Here is a 9,652-nt window from a genome sequence, read left to right as displayed (position 1 = left end):
TATATATTGTTTTAAAGTTTATTGGGGCACCTGGGTGACTCAGTTGGTTAAGCATCTGACTTTCACTCAGGTCATGATTTCCTGGTTCATGAGTTGGAGCCCCGCAGCAGGCTTTCTGCTGTCATAAATAGTGGAGCCTGCTTCAGATCTCCGTCCTCTTCTCTCTGCCCCTCCCCTGCTTGCACACTCTCTCAAAAAGAAACATTTTTTAAAAAGAGAGAGTGTGAGTGCATGCACTTGTGTGAGAGCACAGGAGGGGCAGAGACAGAGAGAGAGAGAGAGATAGAGAGAGAGAGAGAGAAAGAGACAGAGAGAATCCCAAGCAGTCTCTGTGCCAATAGCACAGAGGCCAAGGTGGCCTCTGAACCTGTGAGATCATGACCTGAGCCAAAATCAAGAGTCGGTGGCTTAACCCATTGAGCCACCAGGCGCCCAGGGGTTATACTATTATTTTTGGTTTGTAGTTGGAGAACATGAAGTACCGAAGGGTTAAAAAGTGATAATGCAACCGGTTCTGTGGTATGCCTACTGCACAAAAGGGTTCCAAAGGTATTTGTTCAAATGGAATCAAGTTTTCTGGTTATAAAACCTGTGACCTTTCCATTAAACCACACTGTTTTTTGTATGTGTTAGCCAGTAGTTTTTCAAATTGTGGGTAGCCATTCAATACTGAATAATAAATTCAATGACATAGAGACAACCAACATGGAGGCAGGGATAAAGGGAGAATAGAAAAGTTCAGAGTACATTACATTGTAGTAAGGATAAGCAGATCTCTGTGATACTTGGTTATAATGTAAAATTATTTCACACTGTGAGTCTGCATGAAAAAATATGAAAGCTCTGTGCTTAGCACAATTCCAAGTTCTAAATGACCATTTATTAAATGGAATTATAGTACTTTTATTTTGCATTTATCCCCCCCCCCCCCAGCTGTTTCTTCCATTCTTGGCTACTGGAAAGCAGAGATCATATCATCTTTATTTTTCCAAGTCCTAGTAGAGCGCTTGTTATGAATTAGGCGCACTCAATAAATATGTGCCAGGTGAAACCCTGGATGAACGCATCAATGAATGAAGGCATTATATAGCTCAATAAATATGGTTACAAATGACTATTCTACCTTCTTCCGGAATTCTTCCAATTCAACTGCGAGACGTGACACTGCTCAATTGATAATTTCCAAAAGCTCTAGTTCCCTGCTTGGGGAAAACAGAGAGGCTAACCATACTCTGCACTCACAGACTGTCACTTGCCTTTAGTCAACACGATCTCCAGAATGGCTTCAGGAATCGGCTCCGAAGGAAAAAAAAAAATCCCTAAAACCAATCAACGCCCCCGCCCCCTGTTGACCTTAGTAAAAATGGCTGCGTTTGGCGTCGTCCTGGCAGCATGCGCATGCTCAGTCCTGGCCCCTCCCCCACCCCGTGGCGCTGAGGCGTGCGTCGCAGCGTAGAGGAATAAATTTCTCTGTGATTGGTTGGTGCAGGATTTCAAACCCGAGCCGGAGGCGCGTTGCTGCTCTGCCGTTGGATAAGGTGCGGAGGGAAGTGGAAGGCGGCCCAGGTGGGGGCCAGGCGGAACCGGCCAGGTGGGCGCTAGGGGCTGTGAGAGCAAGTGCGTCTGACTCTCTGGGTTTGTGGTAGGAGAGCGTCTGGGGTGGTGAGCCGTGGCCACCGCGGGGGTGGGGGAGAAGGCCGGCACCTACGGCCCCTCCTCTGAGGGTCTCCACCGGCCGGGGGAGGCAGTGGCCCGAAGGGGCGGTGGCTGGGAGTGGAGGGTTTCTTTCTCGCCGCTATGTTTTGCGGAAAGCCGGGGACGTCTTTTTGAGGTGATGGCTTGAACTGGGCAGGAACCACCCCCCAAATAAGTGACTTTCACTTAAATACAGAGTTTGGGAGTGGGTGGGGTAATACTCCCATTCTCTTCGGAGGAGCATGGGTTTTTGGAAGGGAGGAAGCCCTGGTATTTGAGAGGCTGGGGTGGCTTGAAGCGGAGCCCCTCTTCCTTGTGGGCTGCGTGTTATCTAGGTAGGTGGGCGGAGGCAATGACATCTTGCCCGTCCCATCCTAATTAGGAACAACGAGGCCTTTTGCAATTTCACGTACATTTCTCTTCGCTGGAACTCGTTCGTAGGCAGAAGGAGTGTTTAGCGACGCGGGGTGGGTGAGAAGATAAGCCTTTTTTTTTTTTCCCTTTTTTAAAGGAAGTGTCCTTATCATTCTCTTATGTGTGGGGTGAGCTTTTCGACTTCGTGAAAGTGTTGAGAAGGCGCTTTTCCTATAGCTTAATCATTCACGTATTTATTCAGTGCATAATATAAGTACAAGACAATCTTATTTAGTCTTAAAGGAGCTTGCATTTTATATGGGGCGATAGAACTTAAAAAGATAAACTGTGGTGAATCTAGTAGGCCTCTACACTATACTTTACATTAGTATAGCCCTTTTAGAAGATATTTTGGCAATATTTATCAAGAGCTATAAGAGGTTTTTTACCCTGAGATATAGTCATCCCAGCCTTGGAAACTATTCTAAGGAATACAGCCACCTGAAGAAAAAAAAAATGTTCACAGCAATGTTCATTCATTCAGTGAATATATATTAGTTATTTTCCAACTGTCAGGCACTACTCTGGGCACCAGGGACTCAGCAATGAACAAAACAGACAAAAATCTGTGCCTTCTTTGAACTTAAACTACTGGGGAGACAAACAATTAAAGAAGTTAATATATACATATGTTAGATGGAGATAAGTGCTTTGGAGGAAAACAAAGCAGAGAAGTGTTGGAGGGATAGGTTACAGTTGAAAATTGGGTAGTTAGTAAAGACCTCACTGAGAAAATGGCATTTGAATAAATCCCTGCAGGAGGTGAGGGTGTAACCATGCAAGGGATTACAGGTAGATGTAACAGAAAAACTGGAAATTACATGAATACCCAAAGAAGAGAATGGTTAAATAATTGCTAATCAACTTTTTGTAACTTAATGGAAACATGAAAGAGGAGAGCAAAACACAAAATTCTATCAATCTATGATTGCAATATTATGAAATATGAGTATATAATGGACAAAGATTAGATAAGGAGATGCTTGTAATTGTTTAGGGTGATGAGGTTTTAGTTTCATTATTAAAAAAACATTGTTTTGAACTTAGAAAATTTACAGTATGATGCAGTGTTTTATATCTGCCAAATGAGTGTTAGAGATAATAGACAATTTTGGACTGAAATTGTTAGGGAATGCTTTAGTGAAATTGGTAAGACTTACACTAGACCTTGAAGAATGAAACTGCAGAATGGGAAGAATCTACAGAATCAGAAAAAAAAAAGAAAACTTAGTATCTTAAACTGGTAATAATTTTCTAAGAAATAATTCAACTCATCTCTTTATTTTAGTCTTCATTCATGTTGGACTGAGAACATTCTGTTTACTCTTTCTGCAATTGATTTGCTCTTAAGAACATTTGGTTTCAAGATATTCCTTCTGCCTGGCAGTTGTGTAGAGGCTTCTGATATAGTGAAGCAGAAGCTGGACATTTGGGAAGAGGAATTGCTCTGAAATGCTTTCATATGAAAGAATCTTACAGTGTTGAGACTGTCTTAGGGAATGGTTTTCTTTGGCAGGGGAGAACCTGTATTGCTGAATTCTTGAGAATTTCCAGGTTTAGTAATGTTCCTGAGATGTTTTTCATTAAAACTCTTTCCTGGAAAACTCAGACAACCTTCTATTGCTTTGTCTTACAATATTTAACACCCTTGATGCATCTAAAATGTGATGTATAGGTCTCTTAATAATGTTGTTTCTAGGAGGAAGAAGAGGATAGAGACTTTTCCCAGGATACTCTGCAGTTAAGATCTATAATAGTCTGTTATTCTGAAGGACGATGTCTGTCTCTTGGCTGGGTGATTGAAATTAAATTGGGGACTCAAAGCAATCACATCAAGCTGAGACTCTTTTCTGGTGATGTGAAATTGCTCCCTTAGGGATACTCATAGATTGGGAATCTGTAACATAGTGACTTCTCCACCTCTGGGGCTTCTCATCAATAACAGCTGAGATTCTCTAGCACCTTTTTGTTTAAAGTGCTCCACAAACTGATTTCCTTGCTACACACAGGGATCATTTCAGCTTTCCCAAAAGGCAGCTGCCTCTGTAGTGAAAAGTGACAGCTGTTTTACAGCTGCAAAGCAATGTAGTACAATATGACTTTGTTTTTGTTTCCTTTCACATTGGTGTATCTCCCAGCTATGGAGCTAAATAATAAAGGGAGAGAAATAAAGGAGTATTCATGTGGGTGAAAATGTGACCCGGCAGGAAAATTAAGACCATTTTTAATTGACATTGAATAGGATGAGTGAATTTTAGCTTTTTGAGTTACAATTTGGCTGAGATATCAGAGTTAGTACTGATGCAGAAAGATATTTTTGTCATCTATAAATAACTCCTGAGTGTCACTTCTATAGAACGTTAATAAAAATACATAGTCCCCTAGCATATAAAGAGAAGAGGATTATATTTTGCTAGTGCTGTTTTTGGATTACCCTAAGTAAACCTGTGTTAGAGGAAAAACTATTCTCATATGCTACAAGCCTCATGTAAAACAGCTTGCTAAAGAGCCTAGACCTGGTCAGATTTTTGCTATCTTCTCCATTCTTCTTGGTCTGGGTTCCAGCTATGATTTGGTAATCACTGTGGTAGGATGTAAATGACAACTATCAGACCCAAACAAAAAACGTCATACTCACTATAATACCGTATATCTTATTTTATTTTAAGTTTATTTATTTATTTTAAAAGAGAGTGAGAGTGAGCAGGGGAGGGGCAGAGGGAGGGAGTGAGGGAGAGAGAGAGCATCCCAAGCAGGTTCTGTGCTGTCAGGGCAGAGCCATACATGGGGCTTGAACTCACAAACCTTGAGATCATGACTTGAGCTGAAATCCAGAGTGGGATGCTTAACTGACTGAGTCACCCAGGCACCCTTCTAATATCCTATATTTTAATAGTAAGGTTCAGTTTATACACTATAAAACTTCTATCTGCATGAATTGGTGATATTTTGTGAGGTAAATGGAGCACTATTACTGTTCCCAATTATAGATGAATCTCAGAATTTGACTTACCCAAGGTAATACTAGTAAATAGAAGAACTAAAACTTGATCCCAGGGCTTCTGTACAAACAACCCCTTTTTTAAACCGTTTTTTCAGTTTTCATCTATATTACACATTGATGTTGAGGTAGAATGGAAATTCTTTTGACAGTAGAATCAAGGGTGTGTGTGTGTGTCCTCTGATTTTCATTTAGCAAATATTAATTGATTGATTGAACTCTATGCCCAATATGGGGCTCACACTCATAATCTTGAGATCCAAGAGTCACAACTCTACTGACTAATATAGCCAGGTGCCCTTATCAAATATTTATTTTTATTGAGTGTGTGTGTAGTACAGTAGTGCCAAAGGTAAGGTTTCTTCTTACATGTATAGTCTACCCAGGACATAGGGTAGAAACATGGTAAAGTTTTTTGTTTTTCTTAGAGAGAGAGAGACCAAGCGTGAATGGGGGAGGGGCAGAGAGAGAGAGAGAGGACAACACAGAATCTGAAGCAGGCTCCAGGCTCTGAGCTGTCCTCTCAGAGCCCAACATGGGGCTCAAATGATGCTTAACCAACTGAGCCACCCAGGTGCCCCAAAACATGGTAAAGTTAAATTAGAGCGCAAGGGGTGTGTGTGTGTGTGTGTGTGTGTGTGTGTGTGTGTGTGTGTGTGTGTGTGTCTGAATGCCAACACACAGCAGTGGGGGATAGGTCAGTTGAAATGAGTGATGATGCCCTGCCAGTGATGAGGGGATGGGTATAAAACACATGAGAGAAGAGTCCACAGATGTTAGAGGGGAGTAACAAGGGTGATTCTGGGGTTTGGAACTGAGTGAATGATAAAAATAAGGAAATAAAAATTGGGAGTCGGTAGGGTAGTTGAGTGGATAGAGTAGTTGCTAATAATATGTATGGGGGGAAGGATAGAACAAAGTCTCAGAATCAGGCTACACTTCCAGGGCATCCCAAGCAAATTGAGAGTTACAGAACTGGAGTTAGGAGAGAGGCTGTGTTCAGGAGCAGGTGATTGTCTGGAGAGCTATAGTGACTAACATGAGATAGCTTGAGAAGTTCTAGAGACTGGAGGATTGAATTTTAGGGAATGTCTGGTGTTGAGAGGGAAGAACAGAAAACAATTCATAAGTTCTTCGTAAAACTCTAAATCTGGAGACTCTGACAGTCTGGCAGTTAAGGGTTGGTTACCTCTTTGTTTTATAGCAGAGCACTGGGAGTTCAGTTAAACAGTGATCTCCTGGGTACCAGGCAGCATGTGTGGAGAATAATGTAGGTCCAGGTAGTTGTAGGAGGTAACACTGTGATCAGGAGATATCCCCGGTAGGTTGTTTGTGTCTTTAGTCTTTTTAGGAATCGGGTTGTGTTTTCAAGAGAGTACCTCCACAACCCTCACTCACTCTAGTGAGTGGCATTCATAAAGAACATAGGCAAGAATAGTGGGCTAGAGGAACCTGAGAAAATGTGAGGATTTCTTTTAAAGGGAAGAAAGGATCAGGTTATTGTATTGTCATTTAAAACATCAAACCTTCTGATTTTTTTTTTAAACCAGTTTTTAATACTCTAGTTGCATTGTGAAATTTTCCTTTTCTGCGTTCTTGGGCAGATAGTTTTCCTGTGTACCGAATTCACGGTCTTAAGGTCTCAGAATACATAGATTAAGTGCTGAGATGACGGAGATCAATGCCCTACGTTAAAACTGATCAGTCTCTTCCCATTTTTACAGGGGCCAAAGGAAATCATCATTTGAATAAGCTACCGAATGCTCTGCTCCTGCCCTGTAGCATTTGGGTATATATGCCTATTTTGTCATATTGTTAAGTCATGGGCATCTTCAGGACTTCCAGACTCTTTCTGTCAGTTTTAATGCTATTCTTTTAGTTTTGTTCTTAGTTTAGAGAGGTTTTTGTAATAAATTTGTTAGTCTGGTTGCTTAGCAGCTTGCTGTGATTATGTAGCTTGGAACAGACACGTTGCCATTTGAAAATCTTGGTTTCCGGCCCTGATTCAGGTATATGTTGCCTCTAAGCTTAGAACTGAACTGAAAGCTTTTTGGCTACTAGAACAATCATCCTATGAGTACAAATGAATAATTAACATTTAATAGAAAATATCTTTATGTTTATCTATTCCTTTATCCTTTGTGGATTTTTTTTTTTACACCCTGTTCAACCCTCCTAGCTTACAATACAATCTTATATACATTGTAAAATCACTAAACCTTCATAAAAGAGTTCTTAAAATTTTATTTAGATGCATCAAATAAGGACCTGTACTAGAATGTAGAAGGGGTGATTTGGAGAAACATAAGAATCCTTTAATGGTATTTCTGAGGACATTCAATTTTCAAATGAAATTTATTTTTTAATTCATTTCCTTGATAATTTTTGTGACATCCAGTTGATGTCTTTTTTTTTTCTTGACTGTTAAATGAAGATCTTATTTCCTCAAAGTGTTTCCAGTTAAAGTCTATTCAGAACAGAACTGCCTGTAAGGACACTCCTTTTTAATGTAATATCAGCAGGTCTTTGGGGGGGGAAATATGAAGCCTGAAATTCGCTATACAGAATACAGTAGCAAATGATTTTTTTCCTTTGCCCTTCTAACTGTGAAGGTGGTGTATTGTCTCCTTGATGCCAGAACGTGGTACAACATAATCCTTTGCCTATACTTAGTATAAATTTATTAGACATAGTCCCTGCACACAGTCCAGAGAGCCCTGCATTACAGAAATAATTCTTGTGCTGCTGAGCTGGCGATTTCCTCACTTAATCACTCGTGTGACGTCATCTGTGCCGTTGGTAGGAAATGTGCTGACCATGTCCTGCATTTTAAAAGGCAGTTGCAACAGGGGTACTAGCTAAAAGTGAAATAAAAAATAAACCTTTTAAGTTACGTTGAAGGTCTTCATAGTCCAGAAGGATTAAAGTGGCAAAAGTATTATATTAATCAGTAGACTGAGAACCACATTTTATAGTTGGTCACCTAGTAATCAACTGACATGCTTGTCCCTAACTGCTTTCCTCAGAGCTCCAGAATGATTGCAGAGTGGGGGGAAAGAAGTAGGCAGGAAGGGAGGTGTTATATTCGGAGGTCTGAAATGCTTTTCTGATTTTCAAATGAGTGTTAAAAACATTCCAGCTTTGTTTTTATAATAAAGATTGTACAAAACACCAATTGTTGGCTTGAGATCCTTATAATGGTAGCTACAAATGGAAGAGTCCAGATGTTAGTCCCTGATGGCTGTTGCATTGCTACTGAATCTTTTGTCTGGGGGAGAAGGCAGGACCCCTAATGTATATTTGATTTCTTGGCAGAAAGATGGATACGACGATGCTGAATTTGCGGAATCTGTTTGAGCAGCTTGTACGCCGGGTGGAGATTCTCAGTGAAGGAAATGAACTCCGTAAGTCATTCTGAGTTGGCCTGTGTGGAGAGGAAAAGCAGATTTCAAATCTGAGTTTTCTGCAAAGCTGAAGTGTGTTCCAGTCTTAAAATTGTTTTTCATTTGGGTTGCCTAAAAAGAAAGTGATGGTCACTTATCCATGGTCAAAGCTTAATGGACACTCATTCTAACCGGTCACTTTTTTCTGATAGTTGTTCTTAAATGTGTTCACGCAGACTTCTTTCATTATAAAGATTCTCTTTCCATTGAATAGTTGGCATTAGTTGCCAATTTCATTTTCATACCAAGAACTGGGCAGAATCTGAAGGTCCAAGGATGTTTTTTTTTTTAGTAGTTGTCTTTATTTTTTATCCTGGGCTTTTTTCCCCTGTGTGATGTAAAACATTTTCAACTGAAGAGGAGAAAAATGTCATAATTTCTTTTTGAAGATGGGACTGTTCATTTGCTTTCACCTATTTCATGTATTTGATTCTTAGTAATAAAGGATTGAAATTGGGTAGAGAGCTGGGGAGAAAAAGGAGGTGGTGATAGAATAGTGGGCTGGGAAGTAGATTAGTGAGAAAGGAGGTAGGGCTGACGGCCCTGACTAAAGTGATCTAAGGGAATTATTTTTATCAGCTTTTCTTTGGGTTGCCATCCTCTCCTGTTTCAGATTTTCATTAATACCTAATTTAGTAAGTGTTGCTCTTAAGTCAGCCTCACTGGTATAAAAGTAATGTAAGAACTGCGTCTTCAACTTTTTTTTTTTTTTAATCTTCACAGTGCTTAGTATGGTGTCTTGCTTATGCCATTCAGCATTTTCTTTAATTTGATGTTTTTAATAGCTCTTATCCACTTACAGGCCTTTTAAGACAATATTCTATTTTCTCTCTCTTAATAGCTGTTCCATAGCTCTATCATCTGATACCAGCTCAGTAACCATGATGGCATACTAATTAGGCTTCTCTTTGAGGTTATATCATCTCAGAAGATGGATTACTTTGGAGTCTAGTGGGGAAGAGTATTGAATAAGAGATCTTCAAATTCAGGCTCATTCAAATATTTAGTGAAAACCTAAAACAGCTTTTAGTACATGTTGAGTTGAGGAAAAGGGATGACTGGCTGAGTGGCTTCATGGACAAAAGTAGGGTTTGAGTGG

At 40.1% G+C, this 9,652-nt stretch overlaps 1 protein-coding gene across 3 annotated transcripts in view; it reads left to right on the top strand.

Moving 5' to 3' along the window:
• The first annotated feature begins 1,484 nt into the window (after window positions 1-1,484).
• Window positions 1,485-9,652, top strand: part of RACGAP1 (Rac GTPase activating protein 1) — a 28,212-nt gene continuing 20,044 nt past the window's right edge. The window contains exons 1-2 of one of the 3 annotated variants that reach the window (XM_030322556.2): window positions 1,485-1,591; window positions 8,426-8,514. In XM_030322556.2, the coding sequence (XP_030178416.1) occupies window positions 8,430-8,514 (85 nt within the window). In that variant the 5' untranslated portion in view covers window positions 1,485-1,591; window positions 8,426-8,429. Of the gene's footprint in view, window positions 1,618-8,425; window positions 8,515-9,652 lie in introns of all 3 variants that reach the window. The other 2 variants (XM_030322557.1, XM_030322559.2) reach the window with 2 other exon arrangements.

This window comes from Lynx canadensis, chromosome B4, assembly GCF_007474595.2.
Source record: "Lynx canadensis isolate LIC74 chromosome B4, mLynCan4.pri.v2, whole genome shotgun sequence".
Taxonomy (NCBI): domain Eukaryota; kingdom Metazoa; phylum Chordata; class Mammalia; order Carnivora; family Felidae; genus Lynx; species Lynx canadensis.
Note: the sequence above shows the minus strand (reverse complement) of the source record. Positions and strands in the feature narration are given on the sequence as shown.